The sequence below is a fragment of the Neoarius graeffei genome, chromosome 14 (genome assembly GCF_027579695.1).
Source record: "Neoarius graeffei isolate fNeoGra1 chromosome 14, fNeoGra1.pri, whole genome shotgun sequence".
Taxonomy (NCBI): domain Eukaryota; kingdom Metazoa; phylum Chordata; class Actinopteri; order Siluriformes; family Ariidae; genus Neoarius; species Neoarius graeffei.
In genome coordinates this window covers 38,154,889-38,171,870 of record NC_083582.1, presented here as the reverse complement: position 1 = coordinate 38,171,870, position 16,982 = coordinate 38,154,889, and the positions used below count along the sequence as shown (strand labels likewise).

Genomic DNA, 16,982 nt, shown 5'->3' with positions numbered 1-16,982 from the left:
ATGTCTCTTCACTTGTGGTTTTTTTTTTTTTAATGTAAAATATCTTGAGATTGTAATCGTATACTGAATTTTATTTTGCTTTGTTCTGTTTTCTGTCTCCTGCATACAGTTTTGGAAATGTACAGCAAATTGAAGGAACAGCTTGAATCCAAAAGGTAACAATCCTTGTCGATGTTGAATGTTTTATTACAACATGGTTTAACCTCGCAGATTTTGCTGCATTGGTTGTATCACTTTAGTTTGAGGAAACACAACTGAAAGTTGTGAAGCCACATTCAGAGAAGAGGCACAGGGTCAACGCAGGGTCACACTGAACCTCAGAATAATGACCGTCTTTTGTCCATCAGCGTTGTCCCAGCCAGTCATAACACATCATAAATGAGTAACCTATTCAAACACAAGGACAATTGACCATGTCTGTGTCCTTCACAGCACCAGACGACATTAGCGTGCCCATCGCAGGCCTCCTACAAATGGAGGTAATTAGCGCAGTGCGTACTTGCGTTTAATGTGCAAGTCGCTCCTGCTCGCTAATGACTGGGTCGGGACGTGTTCTATTCAGGCAGCGATGCTTTCACGGTAATGCTTCCTGGAAAGGGCACCGAGCTCGAGTCAGTCCAAACAGTTGTTAATAGATGTATGAAAAAACCAAATGGAATGATAGTGTCATCACAATAAAGGCCATAAACATATATTGAAGAAGCAAATCTGAATATGGGGCGGCACGGTGGTGTAGTGGTTAGTGCTGTTGCCTCACAGCAAGAAGGTCCGGGTTCAAGCCCCGTGGCTGGCGAGGGCCTTTCTGTGTGGAGTTTGCACGTTCTCCCCGTGTCCGCGTGGGTTTCCTCCGGGTGCTCCGGTTTCCCCCACAGTCCAAAGACATGCAGGTTAGGTTAACTGGTGACTCTAAATTGACCGTAGGTGTGAATGTGAGTGTGAATGGTTGTCTGTGTCTATGTGTCAGCCCTGTGATGACCTGGCGACTTGTCCAGGGTGTACCCCGCCTTTCGCCTGTAGTCAGCTGGGATAGGCTCCAGCTTGCCTGCGACCCTGTAGAACAGGATAAAGCGGCTACAGATAATGAGATGAGATGAGAAATCTGAATATATTTTGGCGAGTAGTTTCAATTTTTTTTCTTTCATTTTTCAGCTCTAGTGTTTACTTTTGTGGACCATAGGATAGGATGTACTGTATGTGTTGGGGGTTGATAGCTGAGACTAAATGTATAGCGTCTTTAGAACCCCATTGGATGTCGTTGTGGCTGAATTCTTGCAAACAGACACAAATAATAATGATAAAATAAAAATAGAAACGCATTTCTGTTCAGTATTAGGGGAGAGCTGAATAATCCCCCTATCATATGACCGCTACCAACCAAAGAAGGCAAATAACACGTGCTTCCTCCAAGGCATGTGAAACCAACTGACTGTATCTTTCCAAACTGTCATGGGGACAGCGTAACACTCAGAAAGCTCTATTCGCCCACTTCGACATGTACGAGCTCACAGACAGTCATGGTTGGCTAGTTTCACTGTGATTGATAAGGGAGAGAATATGCCAGCCCTCCCTGAGAGCACGGCCAATTTTGCTCGCTTGGGCTCAGGATCATGGATAGCTATGGCATCAATGGGATTCGAACTTGCAGTCTCTGGATGATGGCAAACACTGGAAAGCACTTTTCTGTTGCATCACTCTGGAGCCTTTCTTTGGCTTCCTCACCTGACCACGTTAGGAACTAGTTTAAAAAAACGTGGCTAAAAAAAACCCACCATGGAATAAAGGCGGGTGTATATTGATGTCGTTTTCATGGTCATATATTTATTATTTTTCTATTTTATTGAATTCAGTGTGTAGCAGTCGCTTTTAGACAATCAGTGTGTTGGTATCCTTCAGTGGAATTGAATAAGTGCAGTATTCTCCCTTTTTATACTTAGCAATATCTTCACTTGTAGTTTAGATACATGCAAAAGAAAAGAAATTTCAGTTCAGTTCCTGGTCAGGTTCACCATGTAGGGCTTTTTCAGGCTACCACGTGGTATTTTGCGAATAAGCTACACCTAATTTTAGTTCACTACTAAAATTAAAACACAAAAGGGCTTAAAACTCAGTTGTGCCAAATTGAGGAATAACTGTATACAGCTGCTCCAGAATATCTTAATCATGTTTAAATGTGAAGAAAACTATTTAAAATCCATAACTGTAATTTTTCACTGAGATTGTATTGATAGTATTTGACCATGTTTACAAGTTACTATCGGTATATTCTGTACTTGCTTTGAAGCACTGTAACAATCTTCTTCCCGTTGACACTTTCAATAAACTTGAGCTTATCGTGTATTTGAGTAATGCCGTCACTGACGTACTCACTCTCCATACCAGATACTACGCTGCACTGAAAACCATGGAGCAACTGGAGAATATTTATATTCCCAGAGTGAGCCAGTACCGTTTTTGCCAGATCATGGCTGAGACGCTGCCTAAACTCCGCGAGGAGATCAAGGAGATCTCTATGTCAGACCTGAAAGACTTCCTGGAGAGTATCCGAAAGCACTCGGATAAAATCGGTGAAACGGCAATGAGACAGGTAAGAATCTGCCATGTTTTTATCTCTGCTTTTTTTTTTTAGTTACACACTTTGGAGGCACATCTTTACATGACTTCAAAGTACAAGTTGTATATAGGGATAATGAATGAATGAAATTTATTTTTATTTCGAACATGTATAAAAAAATGCATGTAACTATTTGTACATACAAAAGAAAGAAAATGAGAAATTGAAAAAAAATAAATAAAATAACATAAAGAGCTAAGACATTACAAAACACCGCACATTGTTCGAAAAAGGAGTGGGAAGAAGTACAATACTTTTTTAATTTCCCACCCCTTTTTAACTACCCTGAAATCCAAACTACATTAATATACCTATAAAAATATATACCATATATACACTTCATGAGTATCTATACAAATATATAATTACAAAAATAAATATATACTACATACCATATATACACTTCATAAATATCTATATAAATATATAATTACAAAAAAAATATATATACTATATACCGTATATACACTTCATAAATCTCTATATAAATATATAATTACAAAAATAAATATCTACTACATACCTATCCCTGTAAATATGAAGATATAAACTATCCCCATAAATAATAAAAAAAAGACCTTTAAATTGACCTAATTGAAAAAATAAAAGCAAGGTCTTGTACATCAGAAAATAAAACGTATAATTGAGTGAGTTAGCAGTCTGTATGGGGCTTGTTGGCCATTTGAAGAAGAAGAAGAATTTTATTCGTCACATATAAACTTGTGAAATTCCTCACTACATTTAACCCATCTGAAGCAGTGAACACATGTGGGCAATGAGCACACACACACCCATGCCCAGAGCAGTGGGCAGCTATGCTACAGCACCCGGGGAGCAGTTGGGGGTAGGTGCCTCGCTCAAGGGCACCTCAGTCTAAGGCCACCCCATGTTAACCTAGCCAGCACAGGGAGAACCTGCAAACTCCACGCAGAAAAGCCCCCGTCGGCTGCTCGAACCCAGACCCTTCTTGCTGTGAGGCGACAGTGCTAACCACTACACCGCCATGCCGCCCATTTGAAAAGAGGAAATCGCAAATTTAAACATCTGGCTTGAGCTGAATCAAGAGAACGCTCTGAATTTGTTAGCTTTTGCTGTTCAGTGAATTTTTCTAACCGGACTGATGTTCTGATCCAGGCCCAGCAGCACAGGACGTTTATCAGTGCCGTGCAGAAGCAGACGAATCTCAGCTGTGCTAAACCCCTGTACAGCCTCAATGGCAGAACATCACTCCAGCACAATGGCCTGGCTGCAGAGGAAACGGTCGACGAAGAGGAGGCTGAGGATGAAGTACGGCAGATTTGGTTGTTTTAAAGTGATATGCACAGATTATACTGTGATCTAATTCAACCCCAGTACTATAATGTGTTGAATTTATGCAAAGTTGAATTGGGAATGTTTAGTCAAGTTCATATTGAAGCTCTGTGTTTGATCTTCCTCTTCAGGTGTTAACAGTGCAGGATCTGGTAGACTTCTCACCTGTTTACCGATGTCTTCACATCTACACTGTTTTGGTACGCAACGCATCACCAGTGTTCTGTACACCACCGGTGGGCTTCTATGAAATTATGAAAGGATGTTTGGGATTTTTTTTCTTTGCTCCATTAAGGAACATTCCTGCAGCGCACACTGCTCAGTCATCCCCTCTCTGAGTTGACAGTGTGAAATCAATGAATTGCCTCTCTGCAAAGTAGCTCACCGAACATGAATGGCACAGGGATTTTTGTAGTTTAGATTGGCATGCCATCACTATTGTTTCTCTCCTGAACCCAGTGCAAACTATCAGGAGTTCAGAGTTAGATTATTAGTGCTTTGTTGCACTCCACTACCACGCATTTGGTCAGCACTAATCCTGTGTCCTTAAACACGGTAAAAAATGCAGGGAAACACTCCAGTGGCTAATAGGATTGACCGAGCCATAACCTCCTGTCGTCGGAAAAAACAAACAGAGAGAAAGGCCTGAGATTTGGGCATGTGGGTTATGATAGAACTGCAGAGTCACTGAGTGGAGGATAGGTCAATGGCACACGCTTTGGCCACGGAAGGCTCTGATAATGACAACTGGGTACTTTCAATCACAGCACTGCAATGAAGTGAAGAATCTGCAAGAATTGCAGAATGAGAGCAAAAAAGACATGGAAAGGTAGACTAGCTTGTATACCTGTACTTGGAAGAAATTACAGTAGCCAGTAGCTATAGCTTAGTCTGGGTCTTAGTCTTGGTCCCCATCCAGGTACTCAGTCCTGGTGTGGGTCTCAGTGCTTAGTCTATTTCTGGGTCTTGGTGCGGGTCTCAGTGCTAGGTCTTTTTGTGGGTCTTGAGGCTAGGTCTTGGTGCAAGTCTCCGTGCTAGGTCTTGGTGCGGGTCTGGGTGCTTGGTCTTGGTGCTAAGTCTTGATGGGGATCTCAGTCCTTGGTCTGGGACTCAGTGCCTGGTTTGAGTCTCGGTGCTTGGTCTTGGTCTCGGTGCTTGGTCTTGGTGCAGGTCTTGGTGTGAGGTCTTTTTACGGGTCTCAGTGCTTGGTCTCGGTGCAAGTCTTGGTGGGGGTCTCGGTGTTTGGTCTTTGTGCTAAGTCTCGGTGGGGGTCTCAGTGCCTGGTCTGGGTCTCTGTGCTTAGCCTTGGTCTTTTTGCTTTGTCTTGGTCAGGTCTCTGTGCTTAGTTTGGGTCTTAGCTTTGGTCTGAGTCTCATGCTTCATATTGGTTAGATTATTGGTCTTTTTTTTTTTTTCAATTTGCTCACGTCCTCTTTTGATGTGTGTTGTTAGTTTACCTCAAGGAAAATGCCCAAGATGGTATCATCGAGGAAATATTGATACTGTTCACACTAAACAGTCCAAAAATTGTACATTTCCAAATCCTTTATACTGTAAGTCAACAGAATGGTAAGCAGTGACAGTAGCGGTTCTTCATTTAGCAGCACAATTGAAAAGAGACCGTGACTACTCATATGAGACTGCACTATTGAAGAATGTCAGGATGCAGCCAACGTAATCGTTCAAGCCCTTCAACTCAGTTCAAAAAGTGGTTAGGTCAGTGTTGTCATGTGCATGCTGGGTAGAGAATTGAGGAATGGGTCTGCTTCCAGCTGTATGATTTATTGTTGCAGGTTAGAAAAGGAACCTAGCCAGAATCTTGATGTACCTCGCAGCACTTTCACTCTGTATTACTTACCCATTTGCCCCAGCTGTAACCCCTGCCAGCTCACGCTTTCCGACAACGATGTAAATGCACAGTCATGTCAAAAAATGTTAGTCTGGGCCACATTTTATGCACTTCAGCAACATACTTTGATGTGAATCACACGTCATATTCCCCTGGCACCACTCACACAGACCTCACACACCTGCAATTCCACTGGTTGCCAAAAGCTGGAAACTCCCACTTCCAGGGTTTACGATTACAGAATTTGTTAGATGTTTTCTTGCTTTTGTTCCCTTCTAGCCACTTTACTCACTAGACCTAAGGTAAGTCTATCATCACAGGATGCCCGAGTCACCACAAAAATACGTGTGATGTCTCTCATTAGTGTGGTAAAATGTTTTCTAGATTGCAGTGTGATGAGGTGTGTTTACACTGAGTAGGTGGTAACCTTCGAATGTTAGTGTAAATTTGTTTGTTTTGTTCCAATTAGGATTCGAACTTGAATATGTTAACCACATGGATACACTAGTATACAGGGTTTAAAACTTGTTTTGGTGTGTTCTCTACATTTATTATCCCTTGCTTGGCAAGTAAACTCCAAATAGTGTACTAATAAACGTACAGTACCAGTCAAAAGTTTGGACACACCTACTCGTTCATAGTTTTTTCTGTATTTTGACTATTATTTACATTGTAGAACAATACTGAAGACATCAAAACTACGAAGCAACCCATGGAATTATGTCGTAAACAAAATTTGTTAAACAAAATATGTTTCATACTTCAAAGTAGCCATGTTTAACTTGATGACGCTTTGTACACTATCGGCATTATCTTAAAGTGCATATCACGGGTAAATTCAGGAGCAAGGTCAATGTAATTCTCCTATTTTATATTAAACTTTGGTCAAATATCTGTCACATTTTGCATTCGCTGCAGTGTTTTTACCTTGCGCAATACCAGAAAAATTCAGTTGAAATCGAGCCATTTGAGGCGAATTGGTCCGCCTCTGAAAAAACTTGGCATTTGGATTTCCTGGCAAACATTGATTTTCGTGACATCATCTGTGGGACGCCTCCCTCTGAATCCTACGTCAGCGCTGGTTTGTTTATGAGAAAACGACCTGGTGGTTTTCTGCAAATTTCTTCAACGTTATGGCGTAATTATTAAAATGGTTAACAGATGTATCGTAGGAGGGTGTAGCAACACCAATCTTGATGGGATTAGTAGTCACCGTTTTCCAAAAGACCGGACAATGAGAGAGAAATGGGACCGCTTGGTCTACACAGGCTGTGCACTGAAACCGTGCAAAGCTCGCGCAGCCTGCTGGCACTTCCGCGGGTAACGTCACGAATCTGGCTCCAGACTCCGTTGGGATTTTTCCAGACACGTTTTGTTATTTTATTTTTTTCTGCTGTAGACAGATGGCCTTGTGCAAAATTACTCTTCTGGATGAGTGTGTAAAGGGACATACTTTCATATAAAAAAAACACAAAATTGGTCCAGAATATGCACTTTAACCAGCTTCATGACATAGTCACCTGGAATGCTTTTCAATTAACAGGTGTGCCTCGTCAAAAGTTAATTAGTGCAATTTCTTGCCTTCTTAATGCGTTTGAGATCAAACGGTAAATAGTAAATAATAAACATGCAGTAAATAGCCCTGTTCCACAACTGTACTAATCCATATTATGTCAAGAACCGATTAACTAAGTAAAGAGAAACGTCAGCCGTCATTACTTTAAAACATGAAGTGTCCTTTTAATTAATAAAAATTTTTAAAAAACATTGAATTAGAAGTTGTGTCCAAACCTTCGTCGGGTACTGTATGTACATTAATGTTGTGTGTCGCGGCTCTTTTCTAGGGTGACAGAGAGACGTTTGAAAATTATTACCGAAAGCAGAGGAAAAAACAAGCGAGGCTGGTGCTGCAGCCGCAGTCAAACATGGTGAGTGTTTTCTTTCTATATCCTCAAACACCACCATCCTTGTACCCGTGATTTAGTCAGCCCTTCTTTAAATGTGTCTTTTGTTTTGTTCCCAGCATGAAACAGTGGAAGGCTACACAAAGTACTTTAACCAGATTGTTGGGTCGGTTTCTGCTTTTGATTTAGCATTACACGATTTTATTACATGCATATTACACTTTCCAGAAGGTGGTCTTGAACTGTTCGTCTCTCTGCAGGTTTTTTGTCGTGGAGGACCACATCTTGCACGCCACGCAAGGTTTAGTCACCCGAGCGTTCACAGACGAGCTGTGGAACATGGCCCTGTCCAAAATCATCGCCGTTCTCCGCACACACTCGGTGAGTAGGAAATAGACCAGTTCACAAACACGGCAACGCGCAAGGAGTTATGGGAAAGGTCAAAGGTTAAGGCCTCATAAACGAGCGGAAGTAGAGCACGTCAACAATGGCGGAGGCTACAGGCTCGCTGCGGGGACACTGTTGTGTTGTCGATTGCCACAATGGACGTCGACTGCTTGAACAGTGGATGCGAGAAGACTGTAGTGTACATTTAAATGAGTGTATACAGAAAAAATGATGTGAATCCAAGCACACAGTTTAACGCAAAAGTTCGTTTATATCCCGACCTTGTCAGCTGTCAGATTCATGTTCATGGACCCGCCTTGATTTTCACTCTCGCCGATAATCATTGTCTGTAGTGAGTATTATCATGAATGCGATCACTTCCCGTCGCTGGGCACCCTTATTCAAAGACGACATTAGCCAACCCCTTGTATCTGTGCGTTTAATTGATCTAGTAGATCTTGTTTATTTCAGTATCTATCCAATCTAGCTTGTTCACATTTATATGATGTAATTTTAGGATTCAAGCACAATGTTGGCACCTGCACATGCCCTCCACCTTTCTTGCTGTTCACCTTTCCTACTGAAAGGCAGAATCCTGATGCACGGAAAGAATGGATTCGGCGCATTAACAGGAAGTACTGATACAATAAAACAGATGACTGTAATCTGGTAGGCAGCGCGACTTATATTATTTCTCCGTGTCAGATATAGAACTATAACTATGAGTCACTGGCCTGTCAAAAACTGCAGTGGGCGTGGCAGTATCACCGGGTACGTACCTCGATTTTTCTTCGTCTTCCTTGGACGATACAGGCTGGATTTTAAAAATATCCGTGGCATATGCAAGCGCCCTTAACTCTTCTACCCCCATGGTAGTTGGCAATCCCCGTTCTCTCATATGCCTCTGCAATTCTGCCTTCTTCCATAAGGCGTATTTACTAAGGTTTGGCTTGTTTGTCGCCATGTTTTCATCTCCGATGAGGCCTCGACCTTTGACCCCTGCGCATGCGCGGTGATGCGTGTGAACTGGTCTATACACTTCTGCTTTCTCATACATACATACAGTATACACCTTGATATAGTTTACTTCACATGCATGAAGAAGAGGGGATTTTTATTTTTTATTTTTGACCCCCTCACTCTTCTAGTTGTTACTGCTATGGCCTGGTCCCAGTCCCTCTCTCTTGTTTTGTGATTGAAAGTTAGCTAGCAGTGGGAGAGGGCTGGCTTGACCTCTTTGTTCGGGCCGCAGGACTCAGGCTGTGAGCCCCAGCCATGGGGCGTTTGCATAATCCCTCGCTGATTTACAACTGACTGGGCCCTCCAAACACACCATCGGCCCCGGCGATTTAGAATATTCACACTTAATCTGCTGTTATTGTTGCAATCTGTCCTCATTAGGCCCAACTGACCTCTCCATTAGATCAGAATGAATAGACGGCCACTGAAAAGGCTCACCAGGAAATGGTTCCAATTATCATTCCGAATGCCTTGTTTTGAAAATAAACTTCTCACACACAAAAAAAGGTAGGGTGGGGGACTAAAGCCTTCTTAACTCTGGATTTATCCGATAGTGATGCTGCACTATCGGATAAAATGCATTTCTAGATTGAGTAAGTACGAATATTACACATTTTCTATAGTGTTGGTCTATATAACAACAGTCTTGGTCTGCGTGTGTGCTGTTTGATAATGTGTATGTGATCACATCTCAGAGAAAGTGTGCCTCACAGAAAGGGTTTTATTGTGTGTGTGTTTTTGTGCATGCATCCTGGGCTGTGTAAACGGCACGAGGTGTGCTGCCTGAGGTGTGGACTGACGCTGTGTGTCACAGCTTGGACGACGCTCATTTAGCGTCGTGATTTACACACTCGCTCCCTGCTTCTCACTGAAGCAGCTAGAGGCAGGCCACTGCTCCCTGTGTCAATGTTTAACAAGGAAACCACGTGAGGGTGAGGGATCATAAATCAAAAAAGCAGCACCCGTGCATGCCAGTCTGAGGAGGATTTTCCTTTACGCATGGTACACACAGAGGAGCCTAAGTTGAAGGTAGCCATGTTTATAGTGGTGCAGCGAAAGCACAATATGGGAAATGTAGGTTATATTTCTTTAGTTTATTCTTTCAGGTTTAAGGGAAATTACATTTCTTTATTGGTCGCAGTCTTGTAGTGGTGCGGAGCGTCTGGAAAAGTTTTACGTTTCCTTCTCAGTTATCGAGTGGGTAGAGTTGGTAACCTTGGCATTTCTGATTTGAGCAGGATTTTCTCAGAAGGAAGTGGCCCGTCTCTTTTCATGTTAACGCTCTTCAGGATCTGCTGTTGTATGCACATTCAAAACCTGACTAGAATTGTTTGGCCAATCCTATGTAAAGCAAAAGCACAATCCAAGGCAAAATATGCACGAGGGCTCATTTATATTTATTTTCTATCGCATATCCATGAACACTTCCCTTACTGTGCGCAGATGCTCGCATAGACATCCGTCTTCATACTTGCACGTAACGTCTGTATGTCCACTAGGGGACAGTATTATATGACCCAAACCAAGATTTCCAGAAAAGGGAATGTGAAAAATAACAAAAACAGAAGAAAGTGTTTCCATGTTTGAATAATGAATATAAATTGGTGTAAGTTTGCTTTGAAAAATGCTGGGAGGAGAAAAGAGACTTTCATGCTTGGTTACGAACCAAGTCGATCCTCGCTGAAAGCATTCCTGAAGTGTTCTCACTTCTCTGTGTTCAGCAGTATCAAGAGGTTCATGTACGAAAACGCTTCAGTTTAATCATCGTTTAAATCCATAATTCTAGCGATCACAGAATGTTCACATTCTGGGCTATAGATGGTGTAAAGCCTCGTGCTATATTATTGTACTTTTCTGCAAAAAAGTGATGGAGCGAAGAGAAAATAACCTGATTTATCCTGTTGATATTCACTGGATATGGGCAATCGTGTGCTCTGATTGGCTACTCTATTACTAGGCTATCAGCTCATATACCATGAGTAGAGAAAAACAAAATAGCAGACTGTTTTTACTGAACCAGTCGAGGACAAGATGAAAGCAAAACCCCCTAAAATACAAAAAAGCAACAAAATATGGAATAAAAGTGTTTAATGGTAAGAAGATATCTTTTTTTTTTTTTTCTTTTCAAGAATTATAATTCGAGCATTTTTCACAAATTGCTCCTGTCATTTTGCTGGTATGTTTACATTCTTCATCTCATCTCATTATCTCTAGCCGCTTTATCCTGTTCTACAGGGTCGCAGGCAAGCTGGAGCCTATCCCAGCTGACTACGGGTGAAAGGCGGGGTACACCCTGTCCAAGTCGCCAGGTCATCACAGGGCTGACACATAGACACAGACAACCATTCACACTCACATTCACACCTACAGTCAATTTAGAGTCACCAGTTAACCTAACCTGCATGTCTTTGGACTGTGGGGGAAACCGGAGCACCCGGAGGAAACCCACGCGGACACAGGGAGAACATGCAAACTCCGCACAGAAAGGCCCTCGCCAGCCACGGGGCTCGAACCCAGACCTTCTTGCTGTGAGGCGACAGCGCTAACCACTACACCACCGTGCTGCCCCCTACATTCTTCATGTTAAACATAAAAATATCTTGAATTTTTTTTTAGACTGGTTCAAAAGCTGAAATAATTTTGAAAATTACAGAACTGGAGTGTCCAAGGAAGAAGTAAATAAATGTCTAAATAGGGCTGTGCGATATATCGAATATACTCGATATATCGCCGAAAATTCTGTGTGCAATACATAAAAATATTATATCGTAACTATCGAGTATTTTATGGTCATCTTCCGACTTGCGTTCGTTTCGTGTTTGTTGTGTTTGTTTAAAACCTTTTCCAGTGGTTTTCTCCCTGTCCCTCAGGCAGTAACGTGAGAGGCTGCCTAAGGGTAAAGAAAACAATAACGTCACGCACTCGCCAACCAATCCCGGGCGACATCTCGGTGCTGAAAGGAACTTCCGGGAAGATTTTCTAGTTTCGGTTGCGTTGCCAGATTGGGCGGTTTTAAGTGCGTTTTGGCGGGTTTTGAACATATTTTGGGCTGGAAAACGTCAGCAGTATCTGGCAACACTGCCAGCGGGAAGATTTCCTAGTTCCGGTTTACAGCGCTGACTCAGTTCGTGCAATCGCTGATTTTGCATAGGCTACCGTGTAAGCTCTGGCAATTTCAGCGATAAATTAAACATGGAAGCGGACGAATTGGTTCCTAAAAGAACGAGTAAGGGGTCAGTCATCCGGCATTTTTTTGGATATCGCGAGGAGGACGTGGAACAGCAAATGCCAGTTTGTAAAGTGTGCAAAAAAAAAACAGTCATCACGAAAGGCAGCAGCCGGAATTAAACACATCTGAGAGGCAGAGCCAGAAAACATTCAGTTCAAAAGTGTGCAAAGAGAAAAATGATGTTTTTCAGATATCTCTCTTCTCTCCCTCAATCTCTCTTTCTATTGTGAATGTTCCAGTGGTTCTCAGTAGTCAGGTTAATAGCTTGGAGATCTACCTCTATTTTTTTAAAATAATTTAATGAAAGAGCACTTTTCTTATTTAGGCTAAATATCTTTCTCAGTGTTGAGCTTGCACTTCATTGATTTGAGCAGCTCTGTATTGTGTTGCCCCTTTGTTGCAATTTTCAAGATTGTTTTTTTCAGTTTGTGCCACACCTTTGTTGAATAAAAATAGTCTTATTTCAACTCAATTGTGATTAATCACTAACATGAAAATGTAAAATGTGTTGTTGAAAACCACCTGTAAAGTTAACCAAGAATGTAATTCAATCTGCAGGGATTGTAGTGAAAACAGTAAAGAGTAAAAGTTAGATTTCATGGGGTCCTTTAGAGGAGATTTCAATATATCGAGATATATATCGTATATCATGAAATGGAGAAAATGTATCGGGATATTCATTTTTTCCCATATCGCACAGCCCTATGTCTCTATACCTCGGCAAGACGGCACTTTCTACAAAAAAACAACACTAAAGTCAACTCGTGCAGCCGTCGATAGGTTTTTAAGAACTCCGCCTAAGCGGAAATGATTTTGTCGGATGTTTTGTATAAAGTTTTTTATTTATCGAATTTGCTAAAAATAAAAATGCTCTGTTTCTCAAAATCCAGTGAATGTGGATAGAATAAGGGTTATTCCACTCAATCTAGTCATACATGGCTTATAGCCAACTTGGTGCTACACTCCTTGTCGGCTATCAGTTCACAAACGACTCGATTTCGTGGAATAACCGTTAAATACGTTACATTTCCATGCTGTTCATTTGTAGCTTTCTGATTTGAGTTTTATCATAGAGGACACATTTTATTAATCAGAATCAGAAACACTTTTATTGCCAGGTATGTGGACACACACGAGGAATTTGACTCCGGTTCACTTAGCTCTCATAGTACAAAACAGATTAAAAAAAAAAGCGTAGACACAAAATCAAACAAACAAGCAAACAACAACAACAACAAAAATAGGTGCATAGTGCAAAGTAATCCAGGTAAGTCAAGTATGGAATAGTTAAATATAAAGTATACAGTGTGCACAGAATGACGGTATAAGTGTTCAGATATTTTACAAGTGATATTACTGATATATGAATCTGGATTTTAGCTGTTCATCACAGAAAGGATTTCCCTTTTGGTGCGATATGGTGCATAGTGGAAAGATGAAATAGTAAATTTAAATAAGTATAAATATAATAAAAGTAACAGTGAGCACAGAATGACAGTATGAGTGTGCAGATATTTTGCAAGTGATATTACTGATATATGAATCTGTATTTTAGCTGTTCATCACAGAGACAGCCTGAGGGAAGAAACTGTTCTTGTGTCTGGTTGTTTTTGCATACAGAGATCTATATCGCCTCCCTGAGGGGAGAAGATTAAACAGATTGTGACCAGGGTGTGATGGGTCCGCAGAGATGTTACCTGCCCGTTTCCTGACTCTGGACAAGTATAAGTCTTGGATGGAGGGCAGGTTGACACCAATAATTTTCTCTGCAGACCTTATTGTGCGCTGCAGTCTGTTCTTCTCCTGTTTGGTGACCGATCCAAACCAAACAGTGATGGAAGAGCAAAGAACAGACTGAATGATGGCAGAGTAGAATTGTGTCAGCAGCTCCTTAGGCAGGTTGAGCTTCCTGAGCTGGCGCAGAAAGTACAACCTCTGCTGAGCCTTTTTGATGATAGTGACTGTGTTTGTCTCCCACTTCAAGTCCTGAGAGACTGTGGAACCCAGAAACCTGAAGCTTTCAACGGCAATTAAAGACACCAAACTGAGAAACTAACAGCATTAAGAGAGTATTGTTTTATCAGTTTCTGTTGTAATAATTTTAACAGACTACACCTTCAAAAAGGGATTGGGGAAGCACATGATGGAAAGTGCTGCATGCAGGAATGAAAAGTTTTGTTGTTTACGCGTTGAATGATATTACTCTGAAAATTTAGGAAAAAAGTTTTTGTTCCATTTCCAGGCTGCATCTGAACACATCTCTTAAAGAGCCTGGTGCTGAGACTGACCCCACTGTGCTGAAGCCTTAGGGCCAATTTTATGCTGACAACCCAGTCCTCGCAGACGGCGTCTGCGTAGCCCCCCCCCCCCCCCCCCCCCCCCCCCCCCCCCCCGCTTCGCAGACGCTCTGCGCGCACCTCCCAAAAATTGTGACCACTGCAGAAGCCTCGCAGACAAGAGGGCTCTGATTGGTCCACTCTACATCCGCTGTACACGCACTTCCGCTTCCCTACTTCCCCGGTTTGTTTTGTTTTCACGACCGCCATTTTTAAAAACACGAGCGAAGATGGAGCAGCACGAAGAGCGGTTGATCGAGGAAGTGAGGAAGTACGTACATCTATACGACTCCAGTTCTATTCATTATAAGGACAGCGTATTATAAGGACAGCAGTGTTGAATGACCTGTTGCTCAGTAACCGGAAGATAAACACTCCACTAACCACCCCCACCAACTACTCCTAGCGATTTCGCGACTTCGCGCCCCCTTGCGTTGTGGTGGTGAATAACATCGCGCATGCCTATACACATCTGTACTCCCCGCTCAACGATAAATTACAACTGTCTGCGAAAAGCTATCTGCGAAAGCCTTGTCGCAAGAGCATGCAGAGGCCTTTATGACACACTGTGCATCTGTATGATGGGTGGATGAGCCAGAGAAAAAAGCATCACATGCGTAAGCTTTCACTAATGTGTAAGCTTTCACTGGCCTGTCCTAATTGCTGGGTTTCACGTGACGTCACATCCGCCTCACTAGTTATTCTAAACTTTAGCTGGTGGTCTACCAAAGCTCAGTTGACAAAGCATTTGTACGGAGAAGGTGCATTGCTCGCATGAAAAATGCCTTAGGGCCTCTGCATGCTCTTGCGACAAGGCTTTCGCAGATAGCTTTTCGCAGACAGTTGTAATTTATCGTTGAACGGGGAGTAATAGGCGTGCGCGATGTTATTCACCGCCACAACGCAAGGGGGCGCGAAGTCGCGAAATCGCTAGGAGTAGTTGGTGGGTGTGGTTAGTGGAGTGTTTATCCTCCGGTTACTTATAATGACTAGAACTGGTGTCGTATAGATGTACGTACTTCCTCACTTCCTCGATCAACTGCTCTTCGTGCTGCTCCATCTTCGCTCGTGTTTTTAAAAATGGCGGTCGTGAAAACAAAACAAACCGGGAAAGTAGGGACGCGGAAGTGCGTGTACAGCGGATGTAGAGTGGACCAATCAGAGCCCTCTTGTCTGCGAGGCTTCTGCGGTGGTCACAATTTTTGGGAGGTGCGCGCAGAGCGTCTGCGAAGGTGGGGGGGCTACGCAGACGCTATCTGCGGCGCCGTCTGCAAGGACTGGGTTGTCAGCATAAATTGGCCTTTACGCTTGCGTTGTTTAGGTTGTTCGAATTGATCAAACTGTGAAACTGATAAAAGTTTCTTCAGGGTTCCTCATGAACTAATAAAAAAGGGTGAACGAACACAGGATTTCACAAAAAGACGTCGAGAGGTGGCTTTCAAACCTCTCAATGAAATCGAAGGGAGCCGAATCGAAGCACGCTCGAGTTTGCAGTGGTCATTTGGTGAACGGTTTGTATCTCCCTCTCAGCTATGGCGTTAATGCTTTCCAAGTACTTTACTTGCTGTGTGTTGTTATTTTACGGTACTTTTTTTAGTCACGAAGCGCTAAAGTCCCCAGCTGTTTCTTTGTTTACTCCTCACTCCTCACAAAGTCCATATGCATGAAGGTTGCGACAGAATTCTTCCCCAGCCGTACAGTTACAATGCGCCGTGATCACTTCTCCGTCTTGTTTAACGAAGATCCAGGTCTTTAAAGGGGTTTCTGATGATCTTTGTGAATGATTTACCTGAGAGATAAGAGCCAACACAAGTGAGAATCAAGCCAACTGTTGTTTGTTTGCACTTCAACTTGCAGCGCTTCGTTGTAAAGATGCGAATGAAAAGCTTAAAAAAAACACACACACACACACACAGGCAAAAACAATCCAGGATTCATTCGGTAGCGACTTGATAGCGAGGTCCTTTACCCAGCCACGTACAAAAGTCGTAAGCCTCCATACTCTTCCACACTTTCATGTGTTTTGCGGTGTAGAAGGACGTCTGCAACACCAGATAGTTCGAGATGTCGGGGAACTCGACTGAAGGGTAGTTTTCGAGATCGAATGACAAATCCTTCTTTCCCAGACTGTAGGGGTCGATTCCATTGCACACAGCAATCTGAATAGATCTAAAGCCAGCAGTGGCTTCTAGATTACGAGCATACTCACTCTGATAAGTTATCGCTAGTTGTTTGCACGACGGCAGCCGTTTAGACCACCAGCTATTTCACTTCCGGTAAAACAGCTAAGAAAAGTCATGTGACTGAAACCCAGCAATAAGAGCCAAAAGTATAA

The 16,982-nt window shown here is 42.5% G+C and overlaps 1 protein-coding gene across 4 annotated transcripts in view; it reads left to right on the top strand.

Annotated features, from left to right (window-relative positions):
- exoc6 (exocyst complex component 6) overlaps positions 1 to 16,982 on the top strand; it is a 121,721-nt gene that overhangs the window by 45,959 nt on the left and 58,780 nt on the right. For all 4 annotated transcript variants that reach the window (XM_060939601.1, XM_060939599.1, XM_060939602.1 and 1 more), the window contains exons 5-11: positions 110 to 155; positions 2,380 to 2,584; positions 3,746 to 3,898; positions 4,054 to 4,122; positions 7,616 to 7,699; positions 7,795 to 7,841; positions 7,936 to 8,056. In XM_060939601.1, coding sequence (XP_060795584.1) covers positions 110 to 155; positions 2,380 to 2,584; positions 3,746 to 3,898; positions 4,054 to 4,122; positions 7,616 to 7,699; positions 7,795 to 7,841; positions 7,936 to 8,056 — 725 coding nt within the window. The remainder of the gene's footprint in view (positions 1 to 109; positions 156 to 2,379; positions 2,585 to 3,745; positions 3,899 to 4,053; positions 4,123 to 7,615; positions 7,700 to 7,794; positions 7,842 to 7,935; positions 8,057 to 16,982) is intronic.